Source organism: Argentina silus, assembly GCF_951799395.1.
Source record: "Argentina silus genome assembly, chromosome: 1".
NCBI classification, from domain to species: Eukaryota; Metazoa; Chordata; class Actinopteri; order Argentiniformes; family Argentinidae; genus Argentina; species Argentina silus.
Window position 1 is genome coordinate 36,534,707 of NC_139655.1, and position 20,814 is coordinate 36,555,520.

The 20,814-nt window shown below is 40.0% G+C and overlaps 1 protein-coding gene across 2 annotated transcripts in view; it reads right to left on the reverse strand.

Annotated features, from left to right (window-relative positions):
- myo10 (myosin X) overlaps nt 1-20,814 on the reverse strand; it is an 89,461-nt gene that overhangs the window by 14,657 nt on the left and 53,990 nt on the right. The window contains exons 5-22 of one of the 2 annotated variants that reach the window (XM_083670724.1): nt 19,162-19,296; nt 18,559-18,683; nt 18,075-18,088; nt 17,792-17,876; nt 17,454-17,557; nt 16,912-17,041; nt 15,246-15,364; nt 13,919-14,065; nt 13,403-13,503; nt 13,250-13,316; nt 12,939-13,031; nt 12,333-12,401; nt 11,812-11,894; nt 10,612-10,720; nt 9,867-9,947; nt 4,086-4,210; nt 3,357-3,471; nt 1,196-1,302 (exon numbers count right to left, since the gene is read on the reverse strand). In XM_083670724.1, the coding sequence (XP_083526850.1) occupies nt 1,196-1,302; nt 3,357-3,471; nt 4,086-4,210; nt 9,867-9,947; nt 10,612-10,720; nt 11,812-11,894; nt 12,333-12,401; nt 12,939-13,031; nt 13,250-13,316; nt 13,403-13,503; nt 13,919-14,065; nt 15,246-15,364; nt 16,912-17,041; nt 17,454-17,557; nt 17,792-17,876; nt 18,075-18,088; nt 18,559-18,683; nt 19,162-19,296 (1,809 nt within the window). Of the gene's footprint in view, nt 1-1,195; nt 1,303-3,356; nt 3,472-4,085; nt 4,211-9,866; nt 9,948-10,611; nt 10,721-11,811; nt 11,895-12,332; nt 12,402-12,938; nt 13,032-13,249; nt 13,317-13,402; nt 13,504-13,918; nt 14,066-14,811; nt 14,890-15,245; nt 15,365-16,911; nt 17,042-17,453; nt 17,558-17,791; nt 17,877-18,074; nt 18,089-18,558; nt 18,684-19,161; nt 19,297-20,814 lie in introns of those variants that run through there. The other variant, XM_083670723.1, reaches the window with a different exon arrangement.

Genomic DNA, 20,814 nt, shown 5'->3' on the forward strand with positions numbered 1-20,814 from the left:
GGGTACACATTCAAGTAAGCATGAATGTACAGTGCCCTGCCTAAGTAATGGGACAGTGAATCATTTTTTCTTCTTTCTACTCTACACTCCAAAAGTTTGAACTTGAAATCAAACAATTACAGTGAGGTTAATGTTGAGATTCTCAGCTTTTATTTGATGGTATTTATGTACATATTGGTTTCACCATTCAGAAATTACACTTTTTATGCATAGTCCCTCTGTTTCAGGGTACCCAAAAGTGATGGGACAGATGTATAAAATGTCCAAATAAAGTACTCATGTTTCGTATTTGGTCAACAATCCTTTGCATGCAATAACTGCCTGAAGTCTGCAACCCATTGACCCCACCAGACACTGAGTGTCTTCTCTGGTGATGCTCTGTCAGGCCTGTACTGCAGCCATCTTCAGTTGTTTGAGGTATTTTTGCCTAAAATCTTATCATCAGGAAATGAAATGCATGTTAAATTGGATTTGACTTGGCCAGTCAAGAACTTCACACCTTTTGTCCCTGAAAACACCTGCTATACAGCTATACATGCCCTAACAATAACACCCCCTCCATGTTTCACAGATGAGGTGGTATGCTGTAAATCTTGGGCAGATCCTTTTTTCTCCAAACTTACCACTTGCAATCACTCTTACATGATAATACATGATACATGATAATATTCATCTTACCTGTCCACAACACCTTTTTCCAGACCTCTGTAGGCTATTTAGGTAGTTTTTAGCACAGTAAGTTACCATTCTTTTTTAGGATAACTCGTGGTTTTGGCTGGTGACGTATTCTGTGGATGGTAGTCTCTGACACATTCACGCCTACCTCCTGATCAGTGGGACAGTTGTTTTGGGGTTTTTCTTAATTGTGGTGAGTCATCCACTGTAGAAGTCTTCCATGGCCTACCAGCATGTTTGTAATTGCTCCAACGCTTTTTAAAAAAAAATGATGTTTCAAACTGCTGATTTTGGCAAACCTAAGGTTTTGTCTGTATTTCTGAACATTTCAGCCTAATAAAGGCTTCGTTGACTTTCATAGACACCGCTTTGGTCCTCATGTTGACAGGGAACTATGCATAAGTGTTGTAATTTCTGAATGGTGAAACCAATAAGTATGCAAATACCATCAAGTAAAAGCAGAGAATCTCTACTTTAACCTCATAGTAATTGTCTGTTGTACGTATATATCATGTCTTACCTGGCCATGTAGCCCATGACATGGGCCTGGATGACCATGGCTGCTTTCAGCACCTCCACCTCCCTCTGCTTCTCCAACTTGTGTTCCAGTGACTCCTTTAGGAAAACCTGGGGAGGGAAAGGCAGAGAGGGGGATGAAATGACCTACAGTATTGTAATGTTTAAATACCAGCTGAGCTATAGTAGGCCTATATGTATTGTAATATACGTAAAAGCTATATCTTAGCTGAAACTTCAACATTCAATTAATCAAATGAAAAGAAAAAGATACATACAAAAAAAATGTCATACCAAATACAAAAGAACAACAGGACTCTACAAGCAACAGTGTTAATCAAGCGAAATTCCTCATTCCTTTGTTCATGCCACCGACCCAGCACTAAAGACTGCCAAATTACCAAGGCAAGTAATTTAGTAGATCCGTTTCTGAAAAGACTCATTTACAGGCACTTAGTACAGCTGCCCATTTTAAGACTCAAGCTGTCTTCCATTGATAGAGAATCCAGACCCGTTGTGGAGCCTGAGGTTAAGCCGATTAGAGACTAAGGAAAATTTGATGTGGGATGAAGGGGAAATGTTAGAATGCCACAGGAGTATCGGTGAACAGATTTCCTTTATCCTGTTGAATGATGTAGTACCGGACATTAAATCTCATGATTGAATCTCAGAAGCTCCCCATCCTCAATGGTGAATAATAATGAATGATAGACTCAGCTGATGCCTTTGGATCCTCAGATTCTGGTTTACATGTTTTGATTTATTTCATCTGATTTTGCAGTAAAAACCTTTTGTTAGGAAGCTTTGAGAGGTTGGCCCCAGGAGAATAAAGGACACTGGGATACCCAGCAGGCACATAACTTCCAGAACATTAAGTTTGTGGCCATAAAACTCAGACAATGGTCACGACATGTGCCCCATAAAATGAGTGTGGCCTAACTCAATGTTGAGGGGCTGAGAGACAATGTAACTGCAGCCCTCTGAGAGTGATAAGAATTGATTTAAATAACAAACACAGAAACAAGAAAACCCAAACAGAAATAATCACATATACACAGAGTTGCTAGACAGAGACAATACACAAACACACATTCAGGGCACACACGCAAAGTCACCTTTTCACTAAAAGACAAGCATGCAAAATGACATACACTTCAAGCATACACAAACACATACACACACATATACACTATCTAACAGATTAAGTACAATGAGAAGAGAGTGTGATCGACCATGCTCCACATGGGATGGAAACAGAATCCAATAAAAACTATGGATTGGTTTTTGTCAATCTGTACTGTGAGATTCATGTCAAATTAGGGTGTAAAGTTAACAAAGGGGACACAAATGCAATTGTGTTTGCTAATGGCTAGGCCAGCCTATGGGCAATCATCTCCTTGAGCAGCTCAGTCGTTTCGCTCAATTAACAGATACAATGGGGTGAGCAAGAGGCACTAGGAAATGGTAAAATGCTTGAGAAATAATTTGTAAAAAAATGTAAAGAAAGCCTGGCCCTGATCTGTGAGTAGGGTGGGACGGTATTAATTTTTTCATCCCTCAAATCTTAGTAAATAAATAAAGTTTTTTAACTGAATTATTTATGTAGTGACTGCAATACCGTATGACATTTAGACTAAACAATCATTTAAACTTGACATCCCGATCATAGCTTGACAAACTAAACTAAACAGTTGGATAGCATAATATGAAGCATCACACACTGCATTCGTAATTATTTTTATTTTTTTTGCACGGCAGACTCAGAGGGCCTGGTCTGTCCGTTGCCTCTGGTCCTGCACTGCATTTGTCACTGCCAGATTGAGGTTGTGGCCAAAACTGCAATGTCAGCAGCATTGTTAGTCGTTATGGCCGAGAGTTTATTCGCATCCAAGTGCATCAACAATGTTGTCCGCCTGTGGTTTTCTGGAAAAGGCTAGTCAGTAGGCATTTTAACTGTAGTTTCCTGTCAGGTGTGATGGTCAGTGGGCGGTTAACGACTGTCATGTCATGTCAGCGAATAGCTGTGTGAACCTGACAGTAGCACTTGAAAACATAAACCTGGCAGTGGTACTGATCAGTCATGTCATAGAAGTGGGGCTCCTAAAGGTGACAGGACATCAGTTCAATGCAATGTTGTATAAACATTCAGAGGCCGTCTCTCTCACCTTGGTCTTCCCCAGCTGCCACTCAGTACTGCTGCTGTCATAGAGGTGGAGCAACTGGACGCACCGCCCCCTTGGAACATCTGGCATAGACCCGCCCCTCATTAGCACCTTGTACCTGAGAAGTCAAATCGTAAGTCAAAATCTAAGGATGGGAATCAAATAAAAATAGGATAATAACAACACAATACACAATAACTATCAAGTAATACAGTCAAACAGTCAAATAATAAGTGTAGCTTTGGGTGGATCACTTGTATATTAGCAGCCAAAGCTAATATGGCTAATGCAGTGGCCACCCCTGCCAAGCATCAAAACAAACCTGATAATAAAAAAATAAAAAGTTTTGAATAGGGTGTGTTGTTGCTGTGTTGGAACAAAAGTTCTGTAGTTTTGTAATTGGGACCACTGGTCAACCTTATCTTAAGTTGCTAAGATGATACAGCATAGACACTGGGTCTCCAGTAGACTAGCCCCAGATCAGGGGAGGCTGGTGGAGGTAGAAATCAGAGGACAGGCTCATTGTAATGCATGGAGTAGAATATCAAACATGTGTGTTTGATACCATTCCTCATTCGATGCGCTTCAATGAGCCTGTCTTCTGATTTCTACCTCCACCACAATGATGGTCTTAGAAGCTGGCTAAAGGCAATCACATAGATCTGGAGCTGCACTAGATCTCCAGGATCAGATTTGGGAAACACTGTTCAGTAGGTTCTGGTTGACACTTACCTGGAACAGAAGTCCTCGAAGGGTCTTCTGATGGGGAAGCCGGTGCGACGGATCTTCACCGTCTCCAGCATGCCTGAGTATCTGAGCTGGTTCAGAACCACGGTCTTGTCAAACTGGTCAGGCATCTGCAGGCAGATAAATAAATGGGTCAAGGTTGTTGTTTTTTTCCATTTGTTTTTTTAGAGTTGGGCAGTCCCTCTCTTATATTATTTATTGGACAGAGACAGTGGAGAGTGACAGGAAAGTAAGGAAGAGAGGGCATGTCAGCAGGGCATGGTCCGGATTCTAACCCATGCCGACGTGGCCATGTCTGAGCACTATAGGTGCTAGACCACTGGACCACCCCAGGCCACACGTGTCAAGTTTTGACACAGAATGGTTTCCATGCATCATCCAGGTGATATGTGAGGTTAGTTTGCATACAGTGTGAGGCGAGTTCCTTTATATAGCAGTGTTTGGATTGGCAGGTATTAGCCTACAGTAAAAGTATTTAGTTACCATTGTTCAGAAACAGAGAGCAGTGGAATTGAGGGTGACCCGTTTTCAAGACTAACCCTGGGCAGATTCCAGATCCATTCACTCTGATTGTACATTGCAAACAATATATCATTTCATCATGTCTGTATTGACAAGTCTGTAACGATTTGGTGCTTATAGTAGATAATGTAATGCTTGTATTCCTCAACAATTCAATTCAATCACATGCCGTGATGTTTGCACTGAGCTTTTCACAATACAGTTATTTCAGTCAATAAACAATGGCTCAGCCATAACTCCCTATGGGCTCCATTTTCCTTCTGCTAAATAGCGCTTGCATTAACCAAACAAATCGTAACATTCCAAATAGACTGGATGCGCCAATTCATTCAAAAAGAGATTACAATTATTCTGATCTTTCGCGTCATATTTTAAGTAAACAGCGCAAATATGTGAAATTGAAAGCTGTAGAATTTCAAACTCTTTTTGAATTAATTTGTGGGTCCTATCTATCTACAATGTTACTGTTTTTTTGGGCACTATTTAGCAGATGGAAAATGTACAGTAATGCTGCTTAAAGCAATCTTCAGATACAAATGTTTTAAGAAAAGGAAATAAACTCAGTGTTGAGACCAGAGAGACATTTTGAACCTCTTTATACAAAGCTGATCAAATTGCGCTAAAGATTTTCATGATCCACACAATATGATTGCTTACACCACTCAAAGACCCTTTAAACTTCCCATTCATACTCGCACGCAAGCACCCATCTACACACACACACACACACACACACACACACACTAAGTGGAAGCAGATACGAAAGCATTGGGAAAGAAAAAGTCAAGTGCATGTCTTAAAGAAACTCTTTCAGTACAACCCATAAACTGGGGTCCCCGCTCAGCTTAACCTTGGTGGGCGTAGGGGGTTAGAAATAAAAAAGGGTGCTTTTATACCCCTTGGTAATGTCCCTTTTCATTGAAAGGGCTTCTCTCTTGATAGCCCATTGATAGTCTATTTAGTTGGGGAGATGACGTGGACCAATTCACAAATTGACACGGGTTTGACTGGATGACTGAATGGTGCCCTTTAATGGCCATAGGCCAGACAGAGATCTCATTAGCATAATACAATTTACATAATGAGCCGGACCAAGACCCCCGGTGCCACAAAGCAGCGCTGTGTCAGGAAGCTGCTCTCTGCCTCCCCTCTTTCTTTCCCTTTTCCTCTTTCTCTCTCTCTTTCTCTCGCTCTTTCGTTGACATGAACAACCAGTCTGTCTTGCTCTCTGTCTGTCACTGAGAAAAGCCAGTCTGCTAACAAGCTACCCTGTATCTCTCTGACTCACTTAAATCAGCTTGCATTTCAGGACGCTACAGTACTTTTCTCTCTGTGGTTTCTATTTTATCAATACAGTTGATACAGAATATTCCATGAAATCAAATGTGTCATCCACAACCACTGTGGGAAAAGGTCAATATAAGATAGGCTGAAAGCACAGCCTATCACACCCAATTTTCAATTGAATACCTCACATTTTCAATTAAAGACCTAGCTAAGGTCATACAGCTGGACAAAAGAGGACGTGTTGGTAGGTTCCTGGGGGGGTGGGAACTTTTGGAGGGAAAAGTGAAACACTGAGAGCCCTTTTCAGACTGTCCATCCGTACCAATAGGCCTTCTAAGGCAGCAGTCTCACAGGGAAGGGAGAAGAAGGGTATACACCTGTGAAGTATCTCTTAAAGCTAGGTTCATGAAGGCTTCTTCAGGTTTATGGTCGGTCAGCTGTTTAAAGTGGGACCCGGTGGATCCCAAATGTTCTTGCGACCCACCAGAGGAACAAAAGAAATAACTTATCACAAAGAAATCTAAATCCAATTCTCTCTGTAGGCATTAACTTGGACCCATCAATGGGTCCTGACCAACCATTGTGGAACCTCTGGTCCAATCTAAAACCCTCATGCAATGGGGAGTAGACACTGCCCTCCAGTTGTGGAAGACTACTGATGCAAGCGGACACTGAGGGACTAAGACACAACAGCAAACCATAACTGTATAGCAGCAACAACAAATCAATAGATATCAATACTTGGTCAACTGCTGCAGAGGACAGAGGTCAAATCAGACTGAATGGCATTTCCCTTCGGAAATCACATTAATGATTTACATACGCAGATATGAAATATGCATTGCTTTAAGATTTCATGCGTTATCTAATTTGAACAACAACAAAAACATATTGAGGATAAATGTATTTGAAAGGTTTTTGGTTGAATGAAGCTTATAGTCAGTTCACATATATTTTCTGCCCTCATTCATTTTAGTCATGCACTGAGCAAAACCAATCAACATAAAAACATAGCAAATATGTCACCAGCAAAAAACAACAACATTTGAACATGTTACAATCAATCATTTGCCAATATCAGAAGCCCTCTCTTTCACCACCTCATCCAATAAAGAGTCCTCAGCAAACATGCCGTGAAATAACACAAAAAACAATCAAACCCTGGATAATACATTTGATGAGACTGAAATGGAGCAGCCATCAAATGCACCTAGAAATCACTCTGTAACTGTCATGCTAACATTGCTTTATGCATGTCTTCAACCTTACATGAATGGCACGCGCCCATACAGTAGCTAAACACAACCACTCAGATAGCATTATATACCCTGTGCAACAAGCATAAAGTTAGCCCATTACTAACACTTTCCCATTCAAACTCCATTGGATCTTACCATGCTATGTAGCGTAGGCTCTCATTCTTCTACGTAGTGACTTAACCCTACAGCATCAAGTCAAAGAGATAGAGAAAATGACAGAGTTCCGAAGCCCAGTCTCCTCCCTCTCTCTCCAACACACACACACACGCACACACACAAACACACATATACCACTAGATACTGAACAAAGCCTTTTCCTGGCTCCGATCCTCTTTATGTGTGAGGGGGTTGTTACCATGGCAATGCATCTCATGCTGGGGCTAATTTGTGCAGCCCACTTGTAGGGCCTGATGGGGAGGGAGGGAGGGAGGTGTGTGTATGTGTCTGTGTGTGTGAAATGAGAGGGGGAGGGGGCACACTGGACAAAGACTGGACAAAGTGAAATCGGGGAACAAGAGAAGCAGGCGGCTGGGGAGAAAAGCTGTTTATTTTCAAACATGGGGTGAGTTTTGGTTCAGTGGTGACAACTAGGTCTACCGAAGCTGGTATAGGGGTAGTCTGGATGCCAGTATGTAGACTACTATGCTAGCTCCTTGATTCATTGTCATGTAAGGGAAGTGGAATTCCACTGGGTGTCATGAATACTGGGTGTCCAGTATACCTGAGTAAAATAAAGTGTACAAAGAGAACAAAAGCTATATTTGGTATGCATGGGTATCATAACAAAGTACATTAAAAACATTTTTAAATACAACAACAAATGTGTAATTTACTTAAGGAATACGGCTTATTATGTATTGAGAACCATTTTTTTATGACAATTAAAGTGCTGCTTGAAAGTTTGTGAACCCTACAGGGAGGGTAATTATTTTTGTATAAAATATTAAAATGAACTTGTAAAATCTTTATCTAAACCAAAATTCGTAATAAAGACATTCCAAATAAAGGACACAAACAAAAACATATTATATATTTTCATTGTTTATTTAACAAAAGTGGTTTATTTAACAAATTTCATGTGTGCAAAAATATGTGAACCTCTTCAGTCAATAGCTTGTGGCACCTCCATAAGCAGCGATAACTTGGAGTAAACATCTCATATGGCCACTAATCAGTCTCTGACATCTGTTTTGAGGGATTTTTGCCCACTCATCATTACATAACTCAGCCAATTAAGTGAGGCTGGAGGGGTGTCTGGCATGAACTGCCCGCTTCAGGTCATCCCACAGCATCTCAATTGGATTTAGGTCAGAACTTTGACTTGGCCAATCCAAAACACAAATCTTCTTTCTCCTGAGCCATTCTTTGATAGATTTGCTTGAATGCTTTGGGTCGTTGTCTTGTTGGAAGACACATTTTTAGCCCAGCTTTAGCTCCTTGACTGATGGCTTGACGTTCTGTTCAAGAATCTCCTGGTATACCTCAGAATTCATGGTTCCCTTAATGATGTGAAGTCGACCAGGTCCAGAGGTGGAAAAGCAGCCCCAGATCTTGACATTCCCACCACCATGCTTGACTAGCTAGGGATAAGGTTCTTTTGGTGGTAGGTAGTGTTGGGTTTTCGCCAAACATAGTGGTTTTGATTGTTACCAAAAAGGTAAATTTTGGACTCATCTGTCCAGAGAACGGACTTCCAGAAACCTTCAGGCTTGTCCAGGTGGTCGCTGGCAAAGTTAAGATGGGCAGTTTGGTTGTTTTTTGACAGCAGAGGCTTCTTCCTAGCAACCCTCCCATGAATGCCATTTCAGTTCAGTGTTCTTCTTATTGCTGAAGCATGCACAGTTACCTGATGCAGCAAGGGAGGTCTGCAAATCTCTAGATGTTATGTTTGGGTTGGCTTTTACCTGATTTATTATTTTTCTTATGGCTCTTGAGGATATTTTCCCCAAATCCCACCCAAACTCTTTCCTAAAGCTCTCTCCTTTGTTTGGTTCATTTGGTAATTTGGTATTACTATTACTATTACTATGGTATAATTATTTACCACCTGATTCTACTTACCTACTACTCACTTATATTTGCACCTGCACTAATTTCTTTATAATTTAGTTTTTCTACTACATGCATGATTTCCTCTAAACCAACATATGGAATTGGTAAATATAAACCTGTTATGTCAGATAACCTGTTATGTCTGATTAAATAAAGATTTCATGGTAAAAACTAAAAAAATCTCTAATTGCACAATGGGTTCACATACTTTCAAGCAGCACTGTATGTCACTCTAATGACAATAATATGTAACTGTAGCTGACAGCTTTAAGTCAAACCATCCTACATTCTTCACTACATCATCCTGTTGCTAGACAACTAGAGTTCACAGGGCACCAAAGGCCAGACTATTCCCATTCCATGCTCTAGTGTGTTGGAGGTGAATGAAGGAAGAGTGTTTGATTATCGAATGAAGAGTGAATTCACACACACTGATATTTGTCTTTTCCCATTTGAGGCATTTGACCCATGTTCCCGTTTACAAGACAAGATTGTCAGCCATATAAATTGACCAAACGTCATGTTAATGAATTTGAACATAAGCACATGCAATTGGTAGGTAAATCATACATATGTGTGTGTGTGTGTGTGTGTGTGTGTGCTTGTGTGTGTGTGAGAGAATGAGTTTGTATGCAGCAGCCCTTACCTTGTGAGTGTTTGGCTTGATGCATCGAACAAAAAACGGGTTTGAAGTATTGAGGGTGGCCATCAGGGAGTGCAAGGAATTCTAGAATGTAAAAAAAGATAAAGAAATAAATACAGGCGGGATTCATGCCGCTTGTCACCCCAATGTCGTACCAGGTTCCTAGTTCGGAGAGTCTGGGGAAATCCTTTGCAGAAAGTATCTACATAGGGGTGGAATCTTTGGGTTACGGTATGTGAGAGAGACATCTCAATATGATGATATACACCCCTGCGTACCCTATTCTCTGAAACCCTATTCAATCACGCCTGGAACTTCATTGGGAAGTCTGCAAGGAGTGCCATTAGTATACGATGGTACAGCCTCATGGATACACAACTGCTATACAGGCAAGGGCTTCACACAGAACTCTGACCTGTTACACAATGGATTTTCAGTGCTACATCTACACTAAGCAAACTACTATGGGCAGCAATGTGACAACTAATGTCCTGCTGTTGCATCCCAGAGCGAACCACTTAACCCGTAACTCCTGATCAAGGGTTGCTGCTCTGCAACAGACCCTGTGCTGCTTCCAGCCTCTCAGCTGTGTGTGATTATATGTGTACGTGTGATCGTACAATACGAGGTTGGGGAACATAACAGCAAGATTGATAATGAAGTTGTCCTCTACTACACACAGGAGTCCTAACAATGGCGGTGAGTGAATGGGAGGCGAGTATAAGTGCATTAGGACATAGACACTTACCTTAAACTGGGAGCTAACGGTAGGTCTTCTGTGTTTGGAGCTGCATTTAAGAGTGTCTTGCTTGTTCCGGCTGGAAACATGCTCAAAAAGGTCATAGACAAAGTCCAGCCTGCCAATGACAGGGAAAACACACATTACTATACCATACACACATGCAAACAATGAACATGAACAAGTGATGTTGACTTTATGATAACAAGCACCGCCAGGCATGTTGTACCAGGTAGTGAATGCTTTGAAGTAAGTAACAGAAAGTACTTTACTTATGTGTTATGATTCTTCTTTAATACATTTGGGATTGAGTGGTGAAGCCTGTTCTCCAGTCTAAGTAAGTTAATTTAATCTTGTTTAATAGTGTTGCTGTATTTTGTAGCTTGCTGTATTTTACTGTGACTATCCTGCCTTAAGCTCTGGGACCTAGTTTCTGTTGAAAGCTATCTGTTTGAAGCCAATTGCTGTCGATCTCCAATGGGAGGGCCTGAAACGACTTTTTATTTTAAATCCTGCTCACCTTGGACCAGGACTAATACATTTGAGATTGAGTGGTGAAACCTGTCTGGTCGTTAACTGATCGTTAGGTGGGAGGGGCTACTATACTGGTTAAATTTTTTATTATTTCTATTTTATTTTATTTTAAAACTTATTGTTGCACTACTCTGTGGCACTGTCACTTTTGCATTTCACTGTATACTTGTATGCACGTGACAAATAAAGAATCTTGAATCTTGAATCTTGAGGGGCTGCTACCCCAGTAATTACAGAATCTGCATTTAAATCGTGACGGTCACAGAGCGACAGCCTCTGCAACAGCCTCCTGACACGAACACGAAGGAGTCAATCTGTGGAGTCCATCGAGGAAGGCCTGAGAGGAAGGCCAAACTACTAAGTATTTTTATTCTATTCGTTTGAGTTTGGATAAAGGCCTCTGCTAAATGCCTTAAATGTAATGTAATACTGGATAAACAGGCCTACAACAACGCTACCAACTTTGGTTTAATGCATTATGAAGGCTTTTATAGGCATTTATGCATATAGCCTGCAGTTATAGGGATCAGCTGTAATGTTTTATTGTCATGAATTATCATGAATGCATTATTTGGTGAAAGCAGGCACTATAAATGCATTCAGAACTGAATAGATGGATCACAAAAAGTGCGACCAGAAATGATTGAATTCTTCCTATAGACAGTTCCCACTCACTTGCTCTCTCTCAGCATATTGAGGACGTCATCCCTGAAGGTGTCCCTGTTCTTCTCAAGGATGCCCCTCACATCATACACAACCTATATGTCACCACAGGGGGGCGACAAAGAGGAAGGAGATAAACAACACATGCAGAATGTGTTACAACAGCGGATGGTTGGCACATTCACAATAGAATTTTCTCCAAACCACAGATCTAGATGATACTGCCATTATATGGAAGAATAAATATCAAACACTGTATCAGTGGTTCTTCTACCTACTTAATTAGGGGGGCGGTTCCACCATTGAGCATTTCAGAGGTAGATGGACAACAACAAATCTTGAAGGATCTAAAAGCCAAGGCACATCTAACCCTAACCCTAATCTTACTTTTTGCTAAATTTGGACAGGAATGAAATATTGCTTGAATGTTCTACTCAAATTATATTATCTATTGTCTAATTCCAATGTCTGTTATCCAGAGGAAACACAAATGTTGTGTATTTAAACATTCAGACGTCAGGGACAACTCTTACCTCTCCTGCATAGTGTTTCACGCCAAAGTAGTGCACAGCCACACGTGGTTTCACGTAGAAGGAGTTTTTCTGGAGAAAACAATACAGTCAAACATACTTTCGCTTTAAAAAAGTCGTTATCAACTGCAAGTGTCAGGTTTAGAATGCCTACAACGAATAAAGAATGCCAAAAACTTGTTTACTTCCTTGAATTCCTTGAATTCCATCATTCTGTTTATCATTCTGTTTATCATTCATTCAAAAACAAAAATGTCAAAAAAAAGATGTTCTAGTCAGAGTCTGAAGTCAATGGCTGAATTGTCTGAAGTAAATTATGATACATAACTGAGATTATAAAGGGTTTGTGACAAACTGAGGAAATGACGGAGAGTGCCCAGGTAATATACCTGAGGAAAGAGGGGCTTTCTCAGGTATATTACCTGGGCGCTCACTGGCACGCCAGGTGCGTGGAAAAAGGTCTTCAGCCAGTCTCGCCATAAGAGCGACACCCACATAGCTATGCTGTATCTAGTTTCCCTCCTTTACGGAACAGTGGTTACATTTGTAACCCATACATTTTCACTTCCAAGTCCTTTCAGATCAGGATAACGCTGTCATGTGACTTACTGAGTGCTGACTGTGGAGTTTCTCCAGTAAGGTGTCGTCAGTGGCTTTGGGGAAATGACTCTCCTCGTTCATCAGTGCCAGGAGACCCAATTTCTATCGATGCAACGGAGAAAGACTATTATTAGACTAATATTCTGCATTCATAAAATCAAGAGAAACATTTCACAATGGCATTACAATGGATTCCTATCTATGCAACTAGTGTATAACTACCAATCATTTAGGAGGGAATCTTCGCTTGTCCTGTTGGCATTTGTCTAGACAAACATTTTTAATAAAAAGAGTATCCCCAGTCAAAGAGAATGAAAAACCTTTTCAATCAGATCCAGACATTCACTGTTGTCCATCCAGTTGATATCCTGCCATATAAGCCCTTCCCTGAAGGAGTAAAATAACATCCAGTCAATGTCATCAACATAGCAACAAAAAAGAGAATGATAGATTAATGAGGGGTTGTCACTTACTTGTTATATTCAAGTTGCTCCAATGAGAAGATGTGCTTGTTGAAGTATTCCTGAAGTTTCTCATTTGCATAGTTGATGTTGAACTGCTCAAAGCGATTGACCTGTTGGACAGATAGACCAATATTAGAAAAATGTACTAGATACTAGAGGTATAAACTCATGTTTGTAAGTGTTTTTTGTAAGTGTTTTTTGTCCTTTCAGATCTATGCTAATACATATATGGGCTAGGGCTGGTTTTTGGGATTGGTACACTTCCATTCATATGGAGCACTATGAAGATGAGATTAATAAAATAGGTTGTAAAATAAATGCTCATAATTTTCCCATAAATTTATTGAGTCATGAAAAACACTGTTTGACCTACCTCATGCATGACTTGCATGAATTACCAAATTTGACTGTTAATATTAAAAATCAAATAACATCAAAATAACATACTGCATATTCATTATTATCGATTTACAGCATAAGACACTATAATAAAAAGTATATAAGAAAAGTTGATTTTGAACCAACCTCAAAATTCTCAAATCCGAAGATGTCCAGGATGCCGATGGATTTGAAGTCCTCTTTCCCCCGGATGCGGATGTTGAGTTTGCGAATTATCCAGGTGAAACACTGGGAGTAAAGTGCCATGGCCATGGAGTCTCTCGAATCTATCGCCTGGAAAAAATTAAAGAAATGGACTCTTTTGTTATATTAACGCTTTTGTTGTTAGAGAAAAAAAGAAATAAACAATTAAACATCAGCTGTTACAAAAATGTCAGTACATCATTATAATGCATCATTATAATACAAATGACAGAAACTAAGTGACGGTATATTCCACCCAAGGCTACACTTATTGTTTGACTGTTTTAACTGTATTACTTGATAGTCTATTGTGTATTTTATTGTTATTATTATGTTTTAATTTCATTCCCATTCCTTATATGTCACTGCACTGTTGAGAGGTTGCTCGTGTCGAACTAAGCATTTTGTTGTAAGTTTAAAGCTGTATCCTGTGCACATGATAAATAAACGATTTGAAATAAAATAAAAAGATTTGATTTGATTTGGCTCAACAAACAGTAGAAATACAACAAAAACTTAAGTTAGACAGCCTGTATATTGAGAGGGAGTATAATGAACACAACTGACAGAGGAAGTACCTGCTCTTGTATATTTAGTTCAGTAAACCTTCTAAAGGCCATCTTTGTTTTTTGTATAAATTATACGAATATGAATTATATTAATATGTTATATTCATTTAAAATCATGTTATATGGGTCAGAGGGACAAAGATCTACTTCTGATAATCCTGTCTGGCACAAGTTCTGTTTTCCTCCTGAACTTGTCTGCTGAATAAGTGTCAAATGTGATTAGCCTGTAGCTACGTGACATGCTTTCAGATGATCTCAGTTACATACAGGCACATGACCAGGTCACGCAAAGGAACCGGTTCAGGGTCGGGCCAAGACTTCCTGGCTTTAAAAGCTGGTGCCGACATAAACACTCAAAACATAACAGGAAGGGACAAAGAATGTTTTTTTATTTTTTGTTTTGTCTGTCTCACACAGGAGCTATTTAAACTACCTAGCAACCTACAGTAGAACTGAAATTAGCCTAATTGTTATGGCAAATTTGTTGTCTTGGGTAAACATTTTTAGTATTGCTGTTGGTTCTCTTACTAATGCAGGTAAACAATGTTTGTTTTTACTGGTGTAGACTAATACTAATACTACTACTGTACTACTAAAACCTGTACTGTGCCTTGGTACTTTATTCACAAAGTAGTACATAAGTATATCTTTTTCTCCATAATCATGTGTTGACCTGTGGGTGGTGACATCACCATGGTTACCTGTTCCACAGTGAGTGGCGTGCAGATCTCCTCGCCCCTCAGGATCATGGACCTGTGGGTCAGAACCTCGGTCAGCTGTTCTGAGTTCAGGCCCAGGAGGTCCGACGTTCTGTTCAGCGCTACAGACACAAATACACCCGTTAGAATGACTCTCCACTGGCTCTGCAGCAACTCACAGCTGATAGAGAGATACAGATAAAACATTGAGCTTTAATGAAATATGGAAAGATATTTCATGCATAATTTTTGTACAATTTCTTGTGTATTTGCATGTGATATTGCTACCATGAATAAATCTCAATTTCATTAATTTCATTTATATTATTATTATTATTATTATTATTATTATTATTAATAATAATAATAAATCAACACCGTAGCACCATTGTAACATTTGAGATAAATACATGTGTGCATAAATGATATCTCAAAACATGATGCTCGTTGAGTCAACAGTGTACTATGGCCTTTGACCATTCCACCTGATGCTAAATCGTTGATCAGGTTTCACAAATAACGGCTTTAATCGCTGTTAAATGTGACCTCATTGGATCAGGGAGGATTTGCCTGTACTGTACCCAAGCGGGAAAAAAAGTATACTGAAGTGACCTGCAGCAAGAGTTACCATGTCCCCCTCAACCTCAATGGGACTTTATGTTTTAATAAAGGTTGAATATTAACATTTAAAATAACATAAATAGCATTTTCTATGTAATTGAAGTGTACTTTTAGAAGACACAAAAATATGCTATTGACACAGTATTAACACACTTCATACTATTTGACAATCGCTTTGATTATGACTAAGATTACATTCTCAGTGTGTTGAGATCTCAGATAATCTTATCATAACTATACTTAAAATAATTAAGAGAGGTCAATTTAACGTATTTGTATACTTAATATGCAAAAAACCATTTAGAATTGTAGGATTTTAAATACAATTTAAGTATATTAAAGGATACTAAAATGACCCAGATTAAATTGTATTTAAGTATATTTAAACTCCAAGTATACTAGAAATATAATACAAGATATAGATGTTTGCCTAATCAGCATTGAGAGCATCTTTTTTTTTTAGCTAAACTGTGCTAAAAAGGAATTCTTAAAATAAAAAAATAAAAAAAATGGTATTGGATAAAAGGGACCTTGGGCAGGATGGCAGAGGGTATTCTCAGCAGGACCAACCCTGCTTCCAAGTCATAACATCCAGGGGTCCCCCTCACTCCCTCTAACCCCTCCTTGTATCCCTGTCGCTGGGGTGATGGATGGAAGGATAGGTGGGTGGAGGTGTGTTATAAGTTCAACTAGTGGACCAAGGTTGATTACTGCATGTTATTTTGTTTGTATTGGTCAAGGTTAGGATATGGGGGGGTGGACAAACGTTTTAAAGGTTATTTTTTGGAGTGTGGTAGTCCCACTCTCATATTTATTTTTTTATTTTTTATTAAGATAGAGGAGAAAGACAGGAAAGTAAAGAGGAGAGGGTATGTCAGCAGGGCATGGGCAGGATTCGGGCTTATGTGTGCACTGTAGATCTTGGTGCTAGACCACTGGACCACCCCAGGCCACAAGCCGGACATTGTTTAACATATAGAGGCTAAGCTTGTACCAAGATAGGAGAGACCTGTTCCTAGATCATTTGTTATCTGGGCAGAATACACACCTGATTTGGAGGAGACCTGCGCCCCTCCAGCCGTCATGAACTCGATATTCCCAGCGTGGAGAATCCCGGCCAGAAGACGAAGGATCTCCCAGATATTCTCCTCCGTGAAATGCATTGTCCGCATGGAATTCTGGGAAGGGCGACCAAACATTTGGTTTGAATCCGAAGAAAATGGTGAGGCAGACTTTATAATATATATTTATATATAGGCAGACTGCTATTTGTTGTCAACAGTATATCACAACCTAATGATTATGCTATATGAAATATAATATTTTCTCTCAAATAAACAAATAGTTTGTGGCAATAAGTCCATATCAGTGCCCTGGTCTTGGACTGCCCCAGTATCTGTGTATGTTCAATTCAAACTGACATGAAACCATATAATTAGATTAACTACCGTAACCCTGGACTAAATGTTAATCCAGATCCCAGACAAGTGGTGCTTTGGAAACTTGAATTAGAAGCTGCTGGCACTGTGACCAAGGTCGGATTAAAATTTTACATCCGCTCAGAATTATGACAGCATAGTAGATCCTTACCAGTACTTCCTGAAAAGTGTCTTTGTCGTTGATTGTCTTATCCGCCACACAACCTGACTGTTTCAGGTAATAGAAGGTCTCTGGTTGAGACAAACTGAAGGCCTCTAAAATGTAGAAGAGCATACAAAGAAATAACTTATGTTGAATGGAATACTTTTCACACAGCCAGCCAAACATGCTACCTGCGTGTGATTTAATTTAACAAAATTATCATTTTTATACTGATGAAAATTCTTGTCATAACAGATTTTCCCTCAAACTGTAATAACCAAACTCATTTCATCCTATTACATGTACACTTCAATTTAGGTTGGTCCCTGTGTAAGAATATCACTCACCCCTCTGTTCTGCATTGGTTCCAGCCAGCAGCGCATAGAAGATATGATAGTTCCTCTCAGCTGGGTTCTGCCTTACAACCCGGTTCTGTCAGAGCAGAGGACACAACAATTAACACACAGACACACACACAGACACAGACACACACACACACACACACACACACACACACACACACACACACACACACACACACACACACACACACACACACACACACACACACACACACACACACACACACACACAAACACACACAGTAGAGAGGAGAGTGAGAAAAATTACCTTCTCTAGGAGGTCTTTGTGTAGAAAAGAGGCAGTTAAGGTAAATAATAGAGAGATTTGGGTGCTTCTCAATGGGGTTCATATATCTGTCTGAATATTCCCTGTAAAATGTTGTAAGTGGATCAAGAGAGGGAGGGGAGAAAAGGAGAAAGAGAAATGTACAGAGCCAAGGTGGAGATAGAGAAAGCACAGAGAGAAAAGTAAAGTATTCTACCACCAACATCTAACAATAAATGATAGTTCTGTCTTAATCTGCTTTTCACAACAGAGATGAGGTTGTCATACATTTCAATATTTAAACTCTCTCAAAAACACAACACCTCTATACTGTATGTAAATCATTCCCTGCAACTCTCAACTGACAAATTACAAGTACTTGGCCACTGTTTTGAGAACTTCCTACATCTTGTACAGGAACTTGAACAGGACGTATACTGGAAGCATCAGTCAGTCCCGCTGTTGGCAATACCGTAGTAAAGGATACAGTCAACAATTTTACCACCCTGGATGTTGCCCTTCTGACAGAAATGCAGCTGGACAAACTTGCCAAAGCGGCTGGAGTTGTTGTTGTAGACAGTCTTTGCGTTTCCAAAGGCCTCCATGATAGGGCTAGACAGGTAGAGAGAGGGGTGGGGCATTAGAGGCTGTAATGGATAAGGGTAAGGAATACAATTACCATCAAAATAATGGTTAATAGAATATCATAATATAATTTTGCTCAGGTTTCTTGATAAGAGCCAGCCTATATGCAATTAGGATAACATTCTGCACAATGCGAGTCAGTGCTGGGTAGACCTGATGAATTCAATGAAGAAAAGAGGAGTCTGAACAGAGACATAACACAATTAAGTCAGTTTATTCAATTAAAGGAGCCAAAACACATGGGCTTCTTCTGGGGGGGGGGGGGGGGGGGTATATACGAGTGGACAATATCTAAGCCAGAGGAGTCTGGTGGAGGTTGAAATCAGAGGACGGGCCCATTGTAATGCATGGAATGGATCGTCCTCCGATTTCTACCTCCACCAGCCTCCACTGATCTAAGCAGGGGTGTTTTGAGAAGAGGATTGGGTAGGGTAGGGTGCTGCACCTGCTCTCCAGTAGGGCCTCCTCCACGTGGGACGTCCCGTCTCTGGAGGACAGCTCCAGGGAGTGCTGACTCATCGCTGATAGGAACTTGAGGATCAGCTTGGTGCTCTCTGTCTTTCCCGCCCCACTCTCTCCACTGAGGGGATACAAGAACATGATGCGATGAGTGATGATTAGTTTCTGTCATTTGGCTCTTGTCACAGATTCCCGATCTAACAATTGGGAGCAAGCTCACCAAAGGAAGGACAAAGAAGCTGTCCTCGCGTGTGTAATGTCAAGGCAAGGGTTATGCAAGATGAAAATCCCACAGAGCCTCCTTAGCTACGAGAGCAATAGGCCTTCTTCACTCTAATGTAAGTTCCCCTGCCGCTGATTGGATTACTAGGCGGCAATTGATATTGACCCAGAGGACGAGAATAAATAGAAACAAACTGGTATGGAGATGACAACCACCCACCTCAGAACATGATGCAATGAGTTACAGTATGGGACAGAAAGAAGAATCTCAACATGTCAGAGTGTGGAGAGAAATAAAGCTTAAGTTCTTTCTTATCTTTTTTTGTGAAATGCAAAGTAAAGGGTTAAGCTAAATCAAAGTTTCCTGTTTAATACAATGTCCTTAGTGTAGCTGCAACAATGAAGGTAATGGTGCCTGATAATCAAGAACATCAGACGATCTAAATGGAGATAATAATTTTTAACTGTTATAGAAACAACGTCAAATGGTAGCACATGTTCACATATGGCTCAAACGTTGTAAATGTCTGACTTGTGACTGTTTGACAAATAGGTTCTGCATGCATGTCTTCCAACAATATCACCACATTTAACCACTAGAGGGCATTTTGCACAATACAAAGTAAGTAACCTGCCTACAGCACATTATGTGAACTACAGTGCTGTACCTGGTCCTCAAGAGTTAAAGAGGGTGCAGATTTTTGTTCCAGCAACGAAACAACATAAATACCGTAATTAGCTTAGTGTGTTATTTCTAGGCTTGAACAAAATTTGTTCTCCATGATTACGGTTGGTGACCATCCATGCTAAACATATTAGTCAGTCAGTCTCAGGGTGTGTCAGTTGAAGTATACTGTATTTACCTACACATCTTTTTTTTTAACACACACGTGAAGCTCTCCTGAACAAGTGATCACTGATACAGCAGAGGCCAACATACTGGCTAGAGCAGCAGAGTGTGTGCCTGTTGCAATCCCAATAGCTTTTTAACGACACAAAGCCACAGCACTGATTACAATGTTTTGTGTAAGCAACTACAGTGTGTCAAGTGTTTTGAATATTCAGGCCATATACTGCTAAAAACTGGGGCCATTACAGTTAACCAAACATTCAAAGCACGCTCCCCCCGATGCTGCATGGTTTTGCATTAGAGCTGTACTGTCATATAAGAGAAGAGTAAAGAGTGAGAGTATTACTGTCTGTAATACTGATCTGAAAATAATATATGCATTTGAAAAATGTGTAATTTTATAACCAAGAAGTAGGGATAGAAATAGATTAAATACAACCTCAAGCTAATAAACAATGTTTGTGTGTTCAAGATCCTTAGTAACACAACGCACTGTCTTGTTCGGCTGATCGTTCCCAGGAATGTGGGTCAATTCTATTTGAGTCCAGGTTCATTTTGCAAACAAAT